A 21,837-nucleotide genomic window follows, 5' to 3' on the forward strand; every position below is an offset into this window, starting at 1 on the left:
TCCACCATTCTGTTAGATCATGACTGACTTGTACCTCAACTCCAATTACCTGCCTTTGCCTCATATCCCTTGCTACCCTTACCTAACAAAATTCTATCCAGCTCAGTCTTGAAAATTTGAATGGATCCAGCATCCACAGCCTTTTTGGGGGAGAGAGTTCCAGATTTCCACTACACTTTCTGTGAAAGAAATGCTTCTGTTTTCACTCCTAATGGCCTAGCTCTAATTTTAAGATTATGCCCCCTTGTTTTGGATTCCCCACCAGAACTCTAGTCCAGTGCTGAGAAATCTGAATTGACCTCAATTTTCAAGATGAAAGAGAGAAAAATTCCATTCCCAATTGCTAGCTATTCAGCAATCCCTGCTGGGGTGCAATCCCTACATGGGTGGAAACTACAGCAGACGTGGTTGGTAATGTCTACCAACACTCACTTGTCTAAACTCACACAAAATAACTTGGGTGCAGTGCCAGAGGATGCTTTAAGCCCTCTGGGCACTACCCTGCACGACATTAGTATAGATATAGAAAACAGAGAGGAGGAAGTTAGTGTAGAAAATAGTGTTACTATAGAAAATAGGTGGACCCAAAACATAATTGAACAGATTGCTAAAAATAGGAAAGGCTGCTAAGATAATAAACTTTAATGGCAATGGTTTCCGGTTGCATAACACAGGATAGAATATACTGCTGTGCTTGGTTTGATTCTCGACTGCATACATTGATGGAATAACACCATAACCAAACAAATATAGAATGTATCTATTCTGCAGCTGCTGGCTGCAGCCCAATAATAATAATAATAATAATAATAATAATCCTTGCATTTGATATAGCGCTTTTCACGTCGGGAGGACGTCCCAAAGCGCTTCACAGAACACACTGTAAAGTGAATTGACTGTATATTTGTGGGCGAACGCGGCAGCCAATTGCGCACAGCAATGTCCCACAAACAGTCGTAGATTGAAAATGACCAATTTATTATTGTTTTTGGTTTTGGAGGGATTATTATTAGGCTGTGTGTGGAGTAAGGAAACTTGCCCAAGGTTTCGCCCTGACATGCCTGGAATTGAACTCAGGTCTCTCGCTTGCAAAGCGAGTGCTCTAACCACTGAGCTACAGGACTCCGATTGCAGAAACATTTACATTCAGAATGAGTCATGCCTATTGCTAAACTAAAGATAACAAATTGCAGAAAACAAGCAAAGAGCAAAACTACTCACCATTCAGCATCAGCTCTTGGCACCTGCTGCAATTATTTAGCCGCTGGCCAGATGTGTTCCAGACATGCACAATGATATCTCTGTATGGATGACGTCATGGGATCTGAAACACAATGAAGTTGCTAGCTGTATGAAATCAAAGCCAAAAGCACCTGCCACTTTTGGAAGTACATCTCCACTGAGGCACCACTCTTGTTACTATGGTACTCCCCGCCTAAACCCAGCCTCATAGAAAGTGCTAATGGAGCCCCATGGCATAGTGGTTAGCGCGCTCGCCTTGCAAGCAAGAGGATCCGGGTTTGATTCCCAGTCCAAGCGAAAGTTTCCTTGCTCCATACGCCTCTGTTTACCTAGCAGTAAGTAGGAACTTAGTTGTTAGTTGATTGGTGGATCGTTTTAATAGTCCCTTCATAAACATTTAAAACATATTTTATGACGACTGTTTGTGGAATACTGCTGAGCGCAATCGGCTGCTGCGTTTCGCCCAAAAATACACAATCAATTCACTTCACAGTGTATTTGAGATGTCCCAATGAAGTGATAAGCCTCTATATCAAATGCGAGGATTATTATTATTATTCCCCATCTGCTCCAGCTGGATACTCGCAATGCGGTCAACACAAATGCTTCAATTGTCCTTTCAGTAGATGATTGGAAGTGGACTCTTTGGGGATTGAATGGCAAATAGCTTTCCATTCCTCAACTGCAGCTCACAGGAAATGACGTCAGCAATCTGGCAACCCTTTTTAACCAATTATTTGTTTTTTGCGTATTGCAGGCAAGATTACAGATTCTTGAGCATGGAGTGGACTTGTCAGCTGAAAACTCACGGCTGTTTTTTAATTTTTCGTTATTTTTCTTCAGGGTAAAGTTGACTTTGGAAGGTTTGGAAGAGGACGATGATGAAGAGAAACCAATACCTTCCCCGGGGCAAAAAATGGCCAATACATTAGAAATTTCCTTAATCAGCAACAATGGATATAAATCACGTCACTCGCAGCCAGATTGTGGATATGCCTTGGAAAATGACCAGTGGACTGAGTATAGCATTCAAACCATGGAACCTGATAACCTAGAACTCATCTTCGACTTCTTTGAGGTATGTATTTCTTTTTGGCAAATCTGAGGAATAATAGGGACATGATAATAGAGGAAGTGCCATTTGCTTAACCTCTACATACAAATAAGCATTGCTGGCATTCCATGGGAGTAAATCAACAGGGAAACTCTTCAGAAAATGGGTGTGCTAGACATTCTGTGATTTCTTTCACACACACACTCACTCTCTTTCAAAATGGAATTGAATAAATAACTAAAAGGGAGTGAATTACAAGGCTATGGAGAAAAGGAAAGTCAATGGGAATGAAATGATTGCTCTTTAAAATAGCCATCACAGCCGCAATGAGCTGAATGGCTTTCTGGGCTGTAAATTTCTATTGTTCTAGGTTAGTCCTTTTATGAATCCATGCTGACAGCAGTTAATTACACTCTCCTTTTCGAGATGTTTGGTTATTTCATCCTTTATTATAGACTCCGATAGCCTCCCTACTGCAGACGTCAAGCTCACTGGCCTGTAATTATCTAAAAAACCCTATTTTTCAAAAAATGGGTATTATCTTTGCCAGGCTCCAGTTTTCTGTCGTGATTTCCTTTTCTACTGAGTTCCTAAATCTATATATGGCCTTGACTCAGCTGTCTCCTCCAGTTTATTTAAGGATCCTTGGGTGTATCCTTGTAGAGTCTTGTAGCCTATTGGTTAGAGCACTTGCCTCGCAAGCGAAAGGACCTGGATTTAATTCCCAGGCAGGGCGAAATCTTAGGCAAGTTTCTTATTCCACACGCCTCTGTTTTCCTAGCAGTAAGTAGGAACCCGGTTGTTAGTCAATTGGTGGATCGCTTTTCTGGGGGTAATAAATAAATAATAATTTGGTCACTCATTCCACAACTATTTGCGGGATACTGCTGTGCGCAATTGGCTGCCGCATTTCGCCCACAAAATAGAGTCAATTCACTTTGCAGTATATTCTGTGAAGCACTTTGAGGTATCTTAACCACGTGATAAGGTCTAAATGAAATGCAAGGATTATTAAAATTATTGTTATACTTTTTGGACCCGTGCTTTGTCCTCTTTAAGTTTGTCCAGTTTATCTAGAACCTCCTTCCTCCCTATCTTAACTATATAATAATTCTTGCAAATAATATAATAATAACTGATATGATTTCATTTCCTACATCATCTATTATTCAATCAGGTCAGTAAATCAGTGCCGAGAGAGCATCAGAATAAGAGAGTTTCTTTGTGAAAACTGAGCTCAAGTATTTGTTTAATATTCCAGCCATTTCTTTATTATTTTCAGTGAGTTTAACATTTACCATATTGCTCAACAAGTAGCAAACTAGACTGAGAATGAGCTCAAGAGAATGAAGAGAGATTGGAGTTGAAAAAATCTGTTCCAGAAAGGTCTTTTAAGTCTAAATGAAAACTTTCAAACAGAATATATCCTTCCCCTTTAAGAATCTTGCTGGTTTGGGTTTTGGAATACAATTGCAATTGATTTGGCCATTGTCTAATCTCTTAATTCTTATTTTCTTCACCAGGAAGAGTTGAGTCAAACAGTAGTACAAGGAGATGCACTTCCAGGTCAAGTGGGAAGTGCCTGCCTTCTGTCTTCAACCATTGTAGAAAAAACTAGCGGGATTATTACACTGCCTATTATGAGCAGAAACTCAAGACAAACCATTGGAAAAGTGAACGGTATTGATCGTCTGAAAAAATAATGCATGCATGCATGCACACACACACACATACATACATACATACAATGATTTTGGAATAACATTCATACAAATGGCCCTATAATTTTGAACCAAGTCAATACACTTGCTGGGTATTGCTATTCTGTATTCATTCACATAAGATTTTAACTTGCAGTCCTGCAAAATGAACAGCTATAAATGTTATTGCTTTACGCCACAGAAGGAATGGATGGAAAACATTAAGGACACAGTAATCTTACATTGTAAAGCATAGTAAAACAAAATTTATTGAAGACCATCTGTGTGAGCAGGATTATAAAATCTGAACACATTAGAATGCCAATATGTAACAGTACAACAGAAAAGCTTAAATTGAAAAAGGTATTTAAATATATGGTGTATGTTAGCCTAAACACCAGCACCAATATAGCACCTTTCACGTAGGATAACGTTTTGGAATGCTTTATCAAGGTGGGTGGATGATGAGCAACGGGAGAGGGGGTGAAGGAGCTGATAAGTATCAGATACCTTATACGTATCTAAGGATTCGCAATAGGTATCTAATACATGTCACCTCTCTATCTGTCTTCAAGGCCCTACAGGTTTTAAGGTGAGCTTTGAAGACAGATAGAGAGAGGGCAAGACAGAGGGGGCGAGGGAGAGCGTTCCAGAAGTTCAGGGCAAACAAATTGGAAAACTCAGCACCAATAGTGACGGAGGACATGCACCAATAATAATAATAATAATCCTTGCATTTGATATAGCGCCTTTCACATCTTCTAGACGTCCCAAAGCGCTTCACAGAATATACGGTAAAGTGAATTTGTGGGCGAACGCGGCAGCCAATTGCGCACAGCAGTGTCCCACAAACAGTTGTAGATTGAAAAGCAGTTTTGCTCAGGGCCTGCATATAACGGCTAAAGGAAAACTGAGGATCAAACCAGACGCCAAGATTACTCACAGGTTCAGTAACTGAGAGAGGCCGGAAAATACACTTGTCACCTCATAGCTGTGAAACGCTTTGAGAAGTTCTCTTGTCAAAGGCACTATATCAAACGTAAGGATTAATTTTCTGTTACTGGGCTTCCGAATGTAAAATAACCATTTTCTATTCTTTTGTACAGTTGACTACATCATCATTAAACCTATGCAAGGTTACAACCTTGATATGAGTCCTTCCATTTCTAAGTACTGGAAACCAAGAATGCCATTAGATGTTGGGCACAGAGGTGCAGGAAATTCAACAACTGCAAAGTGAGTCATGTTTTGAATTGAATGCTTCGGTTTGACCCCGGAGGTTTAGGGAATATTTTACTTTGTTTTTACCCAGGTAGTCATAAGCATCCTAGATTTAGTTTTTTGATATATAGTAACGTTTAGTTGTACAAAGCACAAGGTTGCAGCATAAAATTTGCTTGCACTGAACAGTCCTAACCTGGGATTCCACAATTAACAATTCTGTAGCGCCTTTCATGTCAGGAGGATGTCTCAAAGTGCATCACAAAGCTAACTGGGAGTCCAAACTGGGGGGGATGTTACCAAAAGGTTTTTTTTAAAAAAAGGTCTTAAGGCATACTTTGAAGGTGGGAAGGGAGGAGTGAGGCAGAGGAGATCTGGAGAGCACTGTAGCATGGCTGAAAACTCATTCACCAGTAGTGAGACGAGGGACATGAAGCAGGCTGGTGTTCTCTGAGCAGATGGAGCAGGGTGGATGATTTGGACACAATCCTGCAAATTGTTGCTGTATCTCTGTAAGGTTACAGAGATACAACAACAACTTGCACTTGTATAGCGCAGTAAAGACATGAATACAGTGAAGACCAATGTTTGATTTCATAGAAAACTCTTATTTCAATCATATTACAAAAGTTCTTCCAATTACTGCTCAGAAGCTGCGCATGTGTGTAGGTGGGAGGACAGGATTGGGTCCAGCTGTGATATCTATGAGTGTCAACACTTGCTGTTATGGCTCAACTGTAGGAAAAATTCGTCTGATTTTGAGGAGAAAGGAGAAGATACTGACTTCTTAATGTTTGTTCTTCAGCCTTGATAAAGTTCGAGAAAACACCATTGCTTCCTTCAAAAATGCTGCTGGTCACGTAAGTCAATATAGCTTTACCTGGGTTTCCCTTGTATTTTTTTCTCCAGCCTAATTTTGGGGAAATGTCTTCCTCAAGGTGAAGCATGTCACTGAATGGGAGCCAATTTTTGCTCATTCGGCTTCCTCCACTTGGATTAAATTCAACCATTATATGGAGGAAAAATCAGCTCCTTGTGGCGTGTCTATGTGTATGTATAATATATATTAAATAACAAGGTTGGAATCCTTCTTTCCTTGAACAATAATAATAATAATCCCTGCACTTAATACAGCGCCTTAGCATGTCCTTGAGACGTGCTAAGGGCTTTACAGGATATATTGTAAAGTGAAGACTCTATTTTGTTATCAAAATTTTGTATTTTGTATTTTAAGTGCTCTGAGATGCTACCCTGCGTAGAGAGCGTTATCTAAGTGCAAGTTGCTGTTGAAATGTTTACAGCCACCTTCCAGCATGTCAGCTTTTTACAGTTAGGATATAGATCCGGATGTATTGGTGATACTCAGTTAAACATTTGTTAAACTAACCACTTTGCTTCATAAGAATTCACTTACACTAAGTTGTATATAATATCTGGAACATTTGATTTACTTCAGGGTGCTGCCTTTGTGGAATTCGATGTGCAAATTTCAAAAGATTATGTTCCTGTTGTGTACCATGACCTCACCTGCTGTATCTCGATGAAAAAGGTTAGTATTTGTTGTAACATTTCTTTCCCAATTCAATATTATGTAGGGTTTTGGTCCTTTATTTTAAATGTAACAGCATTTTGTTCTATTATAATGGTAAAACATTTCCACCACACACCTCAATACAGTCTATAATAATAATCCTTGAATATGATAATATAATAATACGCCTTTCACATTGTTGAAATGCCTCAAAACGCATCACGGGACATGCTATAAAATGGATTGACTGTATATTTTGTAGGCAAAATGTGTATTTTTGAGCATTACTCACGTCTCTAGCTTGTTCTATGTTTTTAGAAAGCGGATAAGGGGATTGTTGGAGAATCTGCAGAATTGTTTGAAATTCCAGTAAAGGAGCTTACATTTGAGCAACTACAGCTGTTAAAGGTAAATCGTACCTTTATCTAGTTAGGAATGTTGAAAAATAACAATTCTTACGTTTGGTGTAGCATCTTTCATATCAGGAGGGCGTCCAACAGTGCTGTTTTGGTGGAGAGGTGGGGGTGTCTTATTCTGCTTATTACAGCTGTGCATCGAGAACCGACAAGATTATGTACTTAATGTTCACTAAGTGTAATTTCAGATCCAGCCACAAGATGGCAGGTTTATAATAATAATAATAATCCTTGCATTTTGATATAGCGCTTTTCACGTCGGGAGGACGTCCCAAAGCGCTTCACAGAAGACACTGTAAAGTGAATTGACTGTATATTTGTGGGCGAACGCGGCAGCCAATTGCGCACAGCAATGTCCCACAAACAGTCGTAGATTGAAAATGACCAATTTATTATTGTTTTTGGTTTTGGAGGGATTATTATTAGGCTGTGTGTGGAGTAAGGAAACTTGCCCAAGGTTTCGCCCTCTGCCTGGAATTGAACTCAGGTCTCTCGCTTGCAAAGCGAGTGCTCTAACCACTGAGCCACAGGTCTCCACAGGTTTAGCAAGTTTATGGCTCAAAGGAAGCAGATTATAATGGTGGAGAGTATGTGTGTGTGATATATATATATGCGTATATATATATATCTTGCCAACTTGTGATTAATATTTTCCAAAATTAGATAAGCAGGGTGCATCTCTCCAGGATGAGAGAGCGAGTGAGTATTCCATTCCAGACACTGTAATTTCTATGTGTATACGTGGAACTCTGGTTTGGATACTTTTAATCATGGTGATGAGTTTCTGCATCTGACAGGCACCTGGCTGACCAAAAAATCCCTCTCCCTAATATGTTATATATAATCTTTCATGTGTTGACCAGAGCTATACACAGTATTCCAAATACAGTCTAACCAATGTTTTATATACATTTAGCAGTACTTCTGTACTTTTATAATTTGGACAGAAAGCGAAGGTATTGGAATACTTTACGTACAGATATTAAGATAATTGGTCTGAAGTTAAATGAATTAGCTCTATTTCCTATGTAAAAATGAGTATTGCATTTGCCATCCTCCGGTTTTCTGGCACGATTCCCTTTGCTACTGAGTTCCTGAATCTGTGTATATTAGTGCCTCAGCTATCTCCTCCCTAGTTTATTTACGGATCCTTGGGGACAGTCCATCTGCACCTGTTGCTTTGTCTTCTACGTTTGCCTAATTTATCTAGAACCCCCTTTCTTAGTTGCTACCATTGCATTCCCAACATTGCACGCCACACCTTTTGTTAAGTTGATATATTATGTATTTAACCTTCTGGTTCACAATACAGCAGCTTATCCAAGTTTACCAAAGTACGAGCTCTCCAGCTCACAAAGCCAGAGTAAACTAGACCTGATTACCTTGTTTTTTTCATCAAACTTCAAATGTGGACTTTGGTCACTAACTTTGCTTGTGATATTTACACCATTTAAGAAAACAAGGTAGTTGAATAGAGAGCAGAGTATTTATTTAAGAACACAAAGAATACAATTAAACAAGGTCTTAATAGATAGAAATAGCTTTTTGTTCTCAATAAGTTTCTTTGTATTAAATGTAGGTTGACTCATTGGTGCAGTAATTCAGTTTACTAGCTTGCTATATTAAACAGGTTTACACCTGGAGTGATTCACCTCCTCACAGTCTATCACTCAGCAGATTGATGAAGGCCTGAGAGCAGGTCACTTTATTAATTATGCACGATGTGGGAGACTTGAAATAAGAGGGAAATATGGCTGAAAGCAATAATATAAGATGATTATCGTTTTACTACAGCATGTGATATTCATTTTATGTGGTCATTATCTGGGTCAATACAAAAGTGCGGAAATATTTGCCAAAAGTTGCAAGGAAATTTGCTAGTGCCCCAGGAGATTACAGGTAGGTTTGACAAATTTTGCGGGAAATTTTGCAGAGTTGATTGGTACTATTGAGGTACATTTTACTCCCAACCTACATTTTTTCACTTTATTGATAAAAACTAAGCATAAGGAAATAGCCTGTTGTTAGATTGTTACAATTTAAAAAAAATTAAGTTCTTCTTTTAACAAAAACTGAATGGCCCATTTGGGGGTGAGGAGAGACAGGGTGGCCCATTTGGGGCGGGTGTGGGGGGACACCAGCGAGGCGACAGGAGCTCACCACCTCCTGTCTCTTAGGGCCTCACACAGTCACTTCCACAACAGACACACAACAGTGGGGCGTCCGGGAGGAGGGAAGCCCATTTGCCGCTTGTGTCGCACCGTGCATGTGTGTCTGGAGCCGCACCGCCCACATTGACATCGAGTAAACAGCCGGCACCAGCATGAGAGGCCCAGGGCTTGAAACTTTGTTTGTAGCGGAGGGTGCTGTTTATAACGGATTCCACAGAAATAGTGTGGCCGCACTTTTCTATTGACCATCATTAAAAGAGATCTAAAAGGACCCTAAAGCAATACGTTTGAATTTAGTTTTTGATTTGAACTGATGTGTAGTGTTTGTTAGCACTAATTAATGTTCAGATTTTTTTTTAAGAATCTTGTCAGTAAGTTATACGTGAAGCCTGAATTTTGAAATGTAGTAAACTTCTGATAATTCAACCCCAACTTTACGTGTCACAAGCACTTAAGTCATCATGCAGTCAATATCCCGGCTGAATTTTTTAAGTGTCTATACGAATGCCTAACTCGTCACTACTGATAGTTTGCCACTGAGCCCCCTTTCCCGTGGAGTGACAAGTTTACTGTATTTAATCATGTCTTATGTGGTACCATAACTTACCATTTTAATCTTTTCAGTTGGCGCATGTGACTGCTTTGAAGTTGAATGAAGATAAAGGTACTTATAGACTTTGATTATCACAAAGGACGCACATGACACTTTTTAGTGTTCTGGTATTCCGTCTTGAAATCCTCAAAAACAATTGAAATCTCTTATGAAGTTTGGTGCCCTGGACATTCTGTCATTTCACTTTGTTTCATATATTTATTCAGATCATATTCTCACCAAATAAACTGAGTCCTCGGGGTTTGTTTATATATTTAGTTTTACTCTAATCTGCACTTCTGTGTTTATCCATGATTTCTCTCGTCTGTGCTGAATTGTGAGATTTATGGAAATTATTTTCTTTAAATTCCTCAGCAAATTCTGTGGATGAAGAAAACGATGCTTCAGAAAACCAACCATTTCCATCCCTGAAACAGGTACACGATCCACTTGGGGAGGAGGGCATTGAGTGCCTGTGGAACCTCACCTCACAGAGGAGGCAGAGAACACAGTCACATGCCGATGGGGAGAGAAATGAGAAAAATAATTAAATTTAAAAAGAAAGCCCTTAGTACTTTGTACCGTATCCTTCCAATTCTGCCTTCTTACCACAGTATCAAGCTGTGCTGCCCTGGACTCAACCAACATTCCTTGTGACCTATTCCAGCTGCTGAGATTTATTTATTGGTGAGCGAGGTTAGGCCTGTTCATCCTCATTAACCAAATTATAGAATCTTACAGCTCAGCAGGAGGCCATTCAGGCCATTGGGCCTGTGCCAGTTCTTTAAAAGAGCTGCTAACTCCCCTGCTCTTAGCCCATAGCCCTGCAATTAGACTGAAGCACATTCCACTAGCGAACAAGTTTGTCTCCGCAGACAAGCCCCAACCTGAAACCTGTCTTCCGAGCAAATCAGCCGACTGGATCGCCTCTCTTGACTACAAGTGCTCAAGTGAGCTCTGTACTCCAGTATCTATATGCTTTCTCTTTGTGAGGGCAGATCAAACTCCTCAGATTGGAAGTGCCGCAATACCAATTCTAGCCAACATAGGGCCAAAGGCTTATTTGAAGGAGCTCAATGCTTCCCTTTACAGCCCCTAAAGGATGAATGAGATTTGGTTGTGTTCAGTGTACCACAGGCAAATCTCAACAGGAGAAGTTTTCTGGCAGGTGTTAGCCCAAGGAGTAACTGATAAGAAAATAAACTACACTTGATCTTAGCCAAAAGGCTGAGAAGCGATTTATTCTTTTTCAATATCTCTAAAGTCTGGATAAACTCAATACTTGAGCCATCAACTCAGTTACTCTTCTACGTTCTGACAACAATCAGCAGGATGTAGGCTGACTGGAGCACTCTTGAGCATGAGCTTGTGTGACTTCTGGAGACCCAAACTCAACTGATTTGATTTTGTGGGGCTAGCTTATGTTTGTTGTATTTACTGCTGCCTGACACTGTGTGGATATGAGTTAAGTAAGGAAACTTGCCTAAGGTTTCGCTCTGCCCGGAAATTGAACCGAGATCCGTTTGCTTTTTTTTGTTTTTGAATTGTCAAAAAATTAATACAAGTAAATTGTCAATGTTGCATATATAGACATGATTATATGGATACAAATCTATTTGTATTTTCAGGTGTTAAAATGTGTGCCTGAGCGTATTGGATTCAATATTGAAATTAAATGGCCATATCAGCAAAGAGTAAGTAGTAGATTTGCGTAACAGATTTATTTTGTAAAGTCTATTATTACAAGATGTGGGGAGTGTTTGATTTTTGTTTTCAGCCAAATACACTCAGAGGTTAATTTGCAAGGTTGAAATTGCATGATGTAGAAATCAGGAGGTTCCTGCTTCACCTAAATTATACTGTATAAAATGATTCAAAAGACTAGGATTTACCAACTAGTAAAGCAGCTCATCTCAGAATAGGCATTAGACAGGAGGGCTTAGCTGAGGTGAAGGTTTTGAAAGTAGCTGTTCTTTGCGAATGAATCAATCAGTGCCTTCTATTTGTCTTTGTGTGTCTCTGGGCCCCTCACATGAAGACCTGGATTAAGCAGGAGTGCTGAATAAGGCTGGTGTATGACATTAGATTTAAATTTCTAGAACATCAAGGTGTCTGGCACATCATAAGATGTCCTGTAAATATCCTCCCTTCCCTCTCTGTCCAATAGCTGATGAAGAAATTATACACAGTAAACCCCCAGCTATCCAGACCCCAAGCATCTAGAATTCAGAATTAGCCGGGCTGGGTCCAAAAAGAAATTCCGTGATTCAAAAGTTCACCCCGTGCTTTCATACCCCTGCCAGCCCATGTGAGGCCCACAGATTGCCATTGATTGGTTTCGTTGAGGGCATCAGCAAAGCCTCATCGGGTTAGTCAGCACAGAACTATTGTTATTTTTTGTTTATTGATTGAAAATTTGATTTATTCATTTTAAATGTTCTGGAGGATTTATTTTTACTTATTTTAAATGTTAGGGAATAGGATTAGCAGTTAGCTGGAAAGTCCAGTTTGCCCAACTGGATCTCCATACCTGTTAGTCCGGTTAGCCAGTAGCTCAGTGAATTGAAATAAGAAAATATTTTGTTAACTCAAAGTACCACAACTTCTAAAGTGTTATTATTTCTGTTAACAGGATGGTGTTTGGGAAGGTAACATGGAAACTTATTTAGATATGAATCATGTTGTTGACATAATCCTGAAATGTGTGTTGGAAAATGCAGCCAACAGAAGAATCGTGTTTTCTTCATTCGTTTGTGATGTCTGTTCAATGTAAGTTGCTTCTTGAATAATAATAAATCTTTGTATTTTGTGTGTCGCTCTGGCTCAGTTGGTAGTACTCAGTTTGTGTGTTCGAGCCCCCCCCCCTCACCATATCATTTTTTGGTGTCCTGGTCAACCACTCCCGCAAAGAATTGGTCATTCACGTCATGGCTGTTTATAGGACTGACTTATTGTGCTGTGTTCACCTACAACATGCAGTCATTACATATTCTGTGAAGGGCTTTGAGATGTCCTTCCGACATGGAAGTTGCTGAATCAGATGTAAGATTATTATTATTTCATGATGTATCCTGTTGAAACGTCATTAAAAAAACTTGTTGTAAAGGGTGTCTCTGTAGGCAACCACAGCCGGGAATATTGCTGTGTGCAAAAAGCCAGGAAGTTAATTGACCAATTTTTGAGATTTTTCTTGGCCAGGACAATGAGAGAAACGCCCCTCTCTTTTTCTAATAGTGCCATAAGATCTTTATCGTCCTCCTGAATAGGCAAATGGGACTTTGGTTTTAACATTTCTTCAAAAGGACACCGCCTCTGAGAATTCAGCACTTTCCCCAGCATTAAAACAATTATCATTAACTTATATTTTTCATATTTGTTTCATTTAGAGAGCAAGTTCAGAATATTATGATCTCAACTTAAAGTTGCAGCAATTTGCATTAGCTTCAATTTTAAATGTATTCATCTTTTGTTTTTATTGCATATTTTCATCCTGATCAATTTGCATCCTGTCTGCCTGACTTTTGTTATGTAGAAATCCTGAGGTTGATTATGTAAAAATGAAACCATTTTCCAATGTTTGTTCCGAAACAAAATTGATCAGTTAGCTTTAATGGTGGGTTGTAAAATGGAAAGTTCCCATCTATTCAAATGTGTACATTTGACTGTTGATGTGTAACATTAACCAGTAAGCTTGTAGAATTGGTTTAACAAATGTATATGTTATCTTGACTGATTGTTTGCTGTGGTTAGTGTTTTTTTCTGGTCAGCTGGGTGTCTGACACATACAGAAACCCATCACTGTGCTCAAGAGAATCCAAATCAAACTGAGAATTCCATGCATCCCACCTACACGTGGAAATTCCAGAGATGGAAAGGAATGCGCACTCTCTCCTTGGAGGGACACATCCTGCTTATCTAATTCCGGAAAGTGTTAGGCGCAGGTTAGCAAATGGTTAGACAACTCAATCTTTTGTTGATCTTTAAATGATAAGTGCTTCCCACTTTGTATTTTTATAGGTTTAGACAGAAGCAAAACAAGTATCCAGTTCTTTTTCTCACCCAAGGCTATTCGAATGTCTACCCAGAGCTAATGGATCTCAGGGGCCGAACTACTTCAATCGCAATGAGTTTTGCACAATCAGAAAACCTTCTTGTAAGTAAGATGAAACTGTATTTAACATTGATAATCAAATAGCCTGCCCTCCAGATTTCAGTCTCATTTGTGTTTTGTTAAAGGGAATCAATGTGCACACAGAGGACTTGCTTCGAAACCTGGACTACATTTATCAGGCCAAGTCAAAGGGTTTGGTTATTTTTTGCTGGGGCGATGATACGAATGAATCTAACAACAGGAGAATATTGAAGGAATATGGAATTGATGGCCTGATCTATGACAAGTAAGATCTATATGTAAAATTGAAACCTACTACATCTTGCTACAGAATTGCTTTAAGATGTTAAAATTGATGCACATTCATCAGTTAGGTTGAGCAATTGCCTGAAAGGGCAGTGGAAGCAGATTTGATAGAAGCTTTCAAAAGGGAATTGGGTATGTACTTGAAAAGGAAAAAATTGCAGGTCTATGGGCAAGAGTGATGGAGTGGGACTGGTTGGATAGCTCTTTCAATGAGCTGGCACAGTCATGGCCTCCTTCTGTGCTGCAGGATTCTATGAATTCATTCTCGCTATTTGAAAGGTCCTGTGTAAATGAATATGTCTCTCCCACAGTTGATGAAACCAGATCATGTTTTCTAAAAAGTATTTGACTGTGGATCGCACTCTGCTGTTGAAGAGCTTTATCCTGAACTAATTCATTACAGTTATCACAAGGCACACAGAGAATGGCTTTAGGATTGTTTAGTGCCAAGCCAGGATTGTTTTAAGTGCCTTGGGAGTTTCTCATGATGTGTAAAGCACTGTAAATGTAAATTGTATTGTACAGAGATCTGGTTAGTCAATTTTTTCTGCCATTTGGTATTACTGTATTAGATTATTTTACATTTATATTCTGTTGCAGTATGTTTTTGTGGTTGTGAAAAGGATACATTTTGATTTTACAAATCAAGGCCTTAAAATGATTAGGATGTCACTATTTCACCATTGTAATAATAATAATCCTTACATTTGATATAGCGCCTTATCAGGTCATTGATGTCTCAAAGCGCTTCACTGAATATACTGTAAAGTGAAATGACTGTATATTTTGCAGCAAAAAACAAAGGGAGAATGGACAGGAAATCATCTATTTTTCCTCCAGTATATGGATCAAAAACAAGGGGATATTCTGTTTGAATTGAAGCTAAACCTGTTAGAAGTGAGATCAAAAATGTCTTGCAATATAAACACAAGTTCACATTTATATAACGTCTGTCATGTTGGAAGGACATCCCAAGGCACTTAACAATTCTGGCTTGGCAGCCAAGCTAGTGGTGGTAGCCGAGAAGGTTGGGGAGGGAAAAGATGGCAGTCAAAAGAAGTTTGTCTTCAGACGGACCTTGAAAGAGGTGAAGGAGGAGCAGCGTCAGAGGGACTTCGAGATGGATGTCCAGAAAGTGGAGCAGATAGGCTGACAGCTTGACCACAGAATGTGGAGAGGGGAGTGCCGGGGACATGAAGCATGCTAGTCAGAGAGTTGTAAAACTGGAATGCACTGCCTCAGAAATTAATAAAGAGATTAAAAAATCTGCTCTTTCTAATGGCAGACTTTACCTGATGACTTCTCTTCCTGTTGAAGACGATTCTCTTCCTGTCTCTTCCTTCTCAAGACCGTATTCTTTGACTGCGTTTTCAGTCACCCTCCTACCACTGCCCTCCACCCCTCCTGATCCCAACCCCCAGTTCGGGTGTAAATCCTGACTGTCCAGTGCCTTGCAACGTCTCCCAATGTGAAAGGCGCTATACAAATATAATTTGTTGTTGTGTAAAGTCTGCCATTAGAAAGGGCCGATTTCCCCATGAAGTTGATGTAAATGTTTCTGTTTAAACAGGATCTGTGACGCTCTGATGGGACAGACAAGCATCTTCCGAGTGGAGGAATTCGAGGATCTAAAGCAGCAATTACCAGATACTGCATTTGTCAATTGTTCCTGTTCCGATGACAGCCATTTTGCCTGTCTCTCTCCGTTGTGCAATTTTAACGGGACCAATTATCAAAGTGAACTCAAAACATGTGAACAGGCATCGAGCATAGAGTCTGATTCAAGACAAAGTTACAGTTCATCTTGATCCTCCATCTACATTTTTGGATTGCATTGGCTATTCACCCATTCGCCTCCCTCATTCACAGTGATAAAACCAATACATTCTTTTGAAATAAGAAACCTCTCTAATAATCATGAACATTTATAGTTGTAATTTCTTTACAATGCCTTTCCATTCCTGTCAGAATTTCAGATGGATGGGACATTGACACAGTGCAATTTTATCTATGTTTACACTTTTAGGTTATACAGGTATTCTGGTCGGTTTGTGCCACTACACAAGTTTCATCTTTACCAGAGCACGTTACTTACTGTATTACAACCTTCTTGACCTTTTTTTTAACTTATCATTATCTTGGTGCATAGAAATCATCCTCTGGGAAGGAAACTATTTGTTTCAGATTGGAACAGTGAGCAACTTGTACGTAATAAATAGGTCTTCCCCACAGTGAATCAAAAAGCACATTACTCCCTTTCCCAAGCTTACTTTTCTTCACACAGTAGGTGTTGGTTGAATTTTGTAGTATTCCCAATACTATTGCATTTTGAATTCCTGTTTTTCTTTTTAATTCTGATGGGGAGTGAGTAGTCTGTATTGAAATGAAGAGACATCCAGGCGGAAGGCAAGTGTGGTTTGTTTTGAGGCTATCTCCAAGAAGGAACTCAAATTGTTTTAAGCCTTGGATATTGTACTTGGAGATTTGTAGTCTTATCTGTGACAGAAGGGTACATTTTATTAGCTGTGCAAGGTGGGGATGTTTATTTGGTGAAGCTTCCCTGTTCTGCTTCTTTTTCTTTAAAATAACACAACCTTCAACAATTTGTTCAACACTTTTTATTTGTGACTTATCCCAGTAAATGTGGATTAACAAGTCAGAGGAATGTCCCTGTATTGCTTGTATGTAACATGGAAATATGGGAAAAGTAAATGCATGACACTGTTGTATCTTTTCACACTTACTGCAACAAATAAGATCCTCTTATCTGTGCAGTTGTTTGTATTCCAAAGCAAGTCTCGATATCCCACTGTAATTTTCAGCTTTCACATTTTGTCTCCTAGAAAATATCTTGTGTTGTATAAATGAAGCTTTTTGAAAGAGTTATTCTGTACAAAAATCTATTGGTCTATTAACTGAACATTAAGATGTGGTTAAGTATTTGTGTACACAAGCAGTAGTGTCTGAAGAGAAAATGTTAACAGCTGCTGTATATACATCATAACTAAAGATTTCCCTGATTTCACTGAAACAGAATGTTTCATACCCTCATACAAAGGATAGCTGTGATGGATATGTGCAAGGACATTTTTTTGAGAACCAGTGACTTACTATTATGACACAAGCAGTGACTTATAATGAAGTTCTGTCTAATTCAGTTTGTTGATTGTGCAACCATTATCTCAAAATATGGTTGCTGTCTTAATTTGTGACTTATAAAAATCTTTTGTTTTTTTTCCCATTGAATATTAAGTCTAGAATAAAGACACTGTACAATACAGTGTGGAGGTGGGCTTTAACAAAATCAACCCAAGAACAAAAATTGAGTCAGAGAACCAATACTCTTGTACTTTACTTTGACACTTCTACATGTCCTTTAAAAATTAATGACAGCCCAATTCGCGATATCTTTGTTTTCTAACTGTTAATAAAAGACTGTCCAGCCATCTGTCAAGTGTAAGTGTCTGGACATATGGGTTTGTTTGGTCAGACAGTGCACAGAGTTGGTACTCTATTAGTATTCAGTGGGAAGGAGGTTCCAATTAGGAAATATGCACTTTTTATTAAGGTTTAAGATATGACATTTTAACACCAATACAAACGTTTGTACAAATAGCAAAATAGTTCCTTTGTTTCTGTTTGTTATTCAGAGAGCTTCTGATCCTAGTGCAATTGCAGGATATCCTTTTTGATATATGTGGGATGACTTGATTTCATCAGGTTTAAAAGCTTATGAACATTAACTTCTAGTTTGCGATTTCTCCACTAATTCCTGTAATTAGGTAATCGTTGCATTAAAGTATTATGCTTTGCAGATTGATATAAATTTTCAATTTGTGATAAGAAAAAAAACAAATGTTCTTCCTCCCTGTGTAATTTGCTTGGGAAGCCGAGTATATTGTTAGTGAACTTGAATGCTGAGTAATCTCTGAATTGAAATAAAATTGCTACGTACAGCAGTCTGTTGCAGTTAAATTACAGTACATTAATGTAAAATTACACAGAAATGCTTGCATGTGCTGAAACCACGATGCAGAAATATATGAACAGTCAACATTTATGGTATTTAAAGCTAAGGACTATATCTGCTTGTTTTATAAAATGTGATATGTGGCTCACAGGTTATGAAGATTGTAAACCTTGCCACAGATTCTGTGTTTAACTTCATTTTCTTAAGCCCCATTGCATGCTTTGGAACTTGGTAAAGATTTGAAACTGCCTTTGTATGCTCAGGAAATACAGTGTGTCCATTTGCAGTCAATAGCATGGGATTGTCTTCTAATTTTCTTCCTTGCCCAGTACACATTAATGTACACATTTCAGAGTGAAATAAAGTCATAGCTATTTAATGCTCAATTAGAAAACCTGCTAGAACTTGTATTTAAAACAATATTTATCTTTCCGACAGTGCANTTTTTTTTACAGTTCGCCACCTCCCTTAATGTTTTCCTCAATTGGTTGCTGTGTTTCCTTCACAAAATTCTCCCAACCATAACCGAAATTGGCTCATATAATAATATAATAATCCTTGCATTTGATATAGCGCTTTTGACGTCTTCTAGACGTCTCAAAGCGCTTCACAGAATATGCTGTAAAGTGAATTGACTGTATATTTGTGGGCGAAACACAGCAACCATTGCGCACAGCAATGTCCCACAAATAGTCGTGGATTGAAAATGACCAATTTATTATTGTTTGGTTTTGGAGGGATTATTATTAGGTGTGTGGAGTAAGGAAACTTGCCCAAGGTTTCTCCCGGCCTGGAATTGAACCCAGGTGTCTCACTTGCAAGGCACTCACTTTTAACCACTGAGCTACTGGACTCTACACCCATCCAACTTGGCTTCACCCACTGTCTCGACCGCTCTGAGATCACCATTTTTCCGTTGTTGAGAAGTCTCAAAAGCATTTTGCAGAATATACTGTAAAGTGAATGGACTATGGAGGAAACAGCAACCAAATGTGCACAGCAATTTTTTGAATTTTTTTTTTTGAAGCCCTGGAAAGTGATCCACCGTTCGACTAACAACTGGGTTTCTACTTCCTGCTAGGTAAACAGAAGCGTGTCTTGTGGAGCAAGAAAACTTACCTATGGTTTCCCCCATCCGGGAATTGAACCCGGGTTCTCTCGCTTGCGAGGCGAGCGCTCTAACCAATACTCTACAGGATTCCACAGGTCAATCACCAGATCTGGAACAACCACCCCCAAAATTAACATAAATATATAATAAATAACTCTCCAAAGCCCAAATCATTTTTTATTCCTTTTATTAACTTTGCGGTCCCCAATCTCTTCCATCATAAATCACCTCCTCCATCCCCCTACCCTCTCAAGCCTGCTCGGGATGCCAAAGTTGAGGAAGTTGTGTACTTACTCATGACCAAGATAAATCAGCTTGGATGCATCCTCTTCCCCCAGTGTCTTCCACTCCTGTCCCTACCACTGGCCCTACCCTACACATCCTGCCCTCATTTTTACCTTGTCATAATCTAAATGAAACCTACTAGCCACTCTCAACCCCCTCCTTCCACCTGCCAATTAGCTGCTGTCCACAAAACTGCCCCACCACTGCATCCTACTAGCGGATACAGCCATCCTGGCCCTCTGCTCTAACACTGCCTCCCCTTCTAAACCACAGTCATTAATTCCGCTCCTCAAAAAGACTGCTTTGATCCCTCCAAAATTCCACCTCCAACCTCCTCACCCTGTCAAAAGTCCTGGAACAATTCTTGCCTCCCAATACTTCGTGCAGGATACCGTCCCAGACCGCTTGACAGTGGCGGAGTCTGTCACTGAACCAGAGGGAGGGGGGAGGTGACCGTAAGCACAATCAAAAATTATGGTCCTTACGTGGGATTTGAAAGTGGGAAGCGAGGGACCAAGGCGGAGGCATTGAGGGAGAGAGTTTGGGGGCGTAGTGGCTAAAGGCACGGCCACTGATGGTGGAACGGAGGGGACAAGAGACAAACAGGATGCTGGAGCCAGCTTGATGGAGGCAGTGGGTAGTGGAGTAGGGGTAAGCAGGTCGGATAAGTAGGGAGGTGCGAGGGCATGAAGGGATTTGAAAACAAGTGAGAGGATCTTGAAATCGATCCGTTCGGTAATTGGGAGCCAGTGGAGCCTGACAAGGACTGGTGTGATGGGGGTATGGAGCTTTGTGCAGATGAGTATCCGGGTGGCGGAGTTCTGAATTAATTGAATATTGTGTATGGTGGAGCTGGGAAGAGCAGCGAGGAGGGCATTGGAGTAGTCCAGCCGGGAAGTACGAAGGCATTGTTGACGAGGGTTTTGGCTGCCTTGGTTGTGAGGTACGGACTGAGGCGGGTAATCCAACTCCTCGCCAATTTATTGTGATGGCTTGAAGGAGGCAAGGAAGGAAGGGAGGGACAAGGTGAAGGGATTCTGGGATGGAATTTCAGAGGTGTGGGCAGAACGGTTGAAGGCCCAACTGCTGATGATGGAGCGGGCGGGGGGGATATGGAATAGGCCAGTGCCCGCCGAGCGTGCAGGTTGGCAGACCAAACCTCCGACATCCACATCCTCACCTGTACCAAACTCCGCACACCCATCAATCGATCCTCGCCAGGCTCCACTGACTCCCTGTAGCCAAAACTAGCAATTTCAACATCCTCACTCTCGTCTAAAAATACCTTTTATTGCATCTTGGACATGCTCATACCCCATTATTCTGCGCCCTTCACTTGGCTAACACAAACCTGCCTTGTTCCACCTTGCTCTGTTGCAACAGTTACTGACAGTGCCTTTGGTCACATGAATGCAAGTTGTTGGAAAAATGGACATGAGTTGACACATTCAGAGAGGACCTGATCGAGATGTTTAAGATGATGAAAGGATTGGATAAGATGGATGTTGATAAGCCATTTCCACTTGTTGGTGAGTCCAAAACATGAAGGTATCAATATAAGATAGCCAGTAACAATAATAATAATCCTTGCACTTGATATATCGCAGAACCTTCTGACTCAGAGGTGAGAGTGCTACCAACTGAGCCACGCTGACTGGATTTTGTGGGCAAAACACGGCGGCCAATTACACAAAGCAATGTCGCACAAACAGTGGTGAATAGAGTGACCATATTTTTGGGGGACGGATTATTATCCCCGGAAACCAATCGACAAACAATTGGGTTCTTACTTACTGCTTGGTAAACAGAGGGATCTGGAGTTTCTTTAGAAACTTGACTGTGGTTTCGCCCTGTCGGGAATCAAACTGAGGTCTTCTCACTTGCGAGGTGAGCGTGCAAACCAATAGGCTACGGGACTGCTTCAGGGCGCTACAGAATTCAAGGATGATAATGATCCTTCTTTGATGGGTAAGCTCAGATAAAATAATTTTTTCACCAATAAATTTAAAGTAAACTTAAAAAAACGATCAAGTGACTGACGGAAGCAGATATTATGCAAGAAGGGATGTGTCATTGGTTTTAAAGGTCTAGTGCGTGGGTGTGTTTGTGTATAAATTACATGCCTGA

The 21,837-nt window shown here is 39.9% G+C and overlaps 1 protein-coding gene and 1 pseudogene across 2 annotated transcripts in view; one reads left to right on the plus strand and one right to left on the minus strand.

Moving 5' to 3' along the window:
• The window catches only part of gpcpd1 (glycerophosphocholine phosphodiesterase 1), a 38,304-nt gene extending 19,604 nt beyond the window's left edge, over positions 1-18,700 (plus strand). For both annotated transcript variants that reach the window (XM_007898276.2, XM_007898278.2), the window contains exons 8-20: positions 2,086-2,320; positions 3,820-3,976; positions 5,103-5,232; positions 6,023-6,077; positions 6,674-6,766; positions 7,067-7,156; positions 9,960-9,999; positions 10,303-10,364; positions 11,556-11,621; positions 12,560-12,696; positions 13,945-14,080; positions 14,164-14,324; positions 15,915-18,700. In XM_007898276.2, coding sequence (XP_007896467.1) covers positions 2,086-2,320; positions 3,820-3,976; positions 5,103-5,232; positions 6,023-6,077; positions 6,674-6,766; positions 7,067-7,156; positions 9,960-9,999; positions 10,303-10,364; positions 11,556-11,621; positions 12,560-12,696; positions 13,945-14,080; positions 14,164-14,324; positions 15,915-16,152 — 1,600 coding nt within the window. In that variant the 3' untranslated portion in view covers positions 16,153-18,700. The remainder of the gene's footprint in view (positions 1-2,085; positions 2,321-3,819; positions 3,977-5,102; positions 5,233-6,022; positions 6,078-6,673; positions 6,767-7,066; positions 7,157-9,959; positions 10,000-10,302; positions 10,365-11,555; positions 11,622-12,559; positions 12,697-13,944; positions 14,081-14,163; positions 14,325-15,914) is intronic.
• Positions 10,927-11,166, minus strand: LOC121848597 (annotated as a pseudogene).
• Positions 18,701-21,837: the final 3,137 nt, after the last annotated feature.

The sequence above is a fragment of the Callorhinchus milii genome, unplaced genomic scaffold (genome assembly GCF_018977255.1).
Source record: "Callorhinchus milii isolate IMCB2004 unplaced genomic scaffold, IMCB_Cmil_1.0 Scaffold3, whole genome shotgun sequence".
NCBI lineage: Eukaryota > Metazoa > Chordata > Chondrichthyes > Chimaeriformes > Callorhinchidae > Callorhinchus > Callorhinchus milii.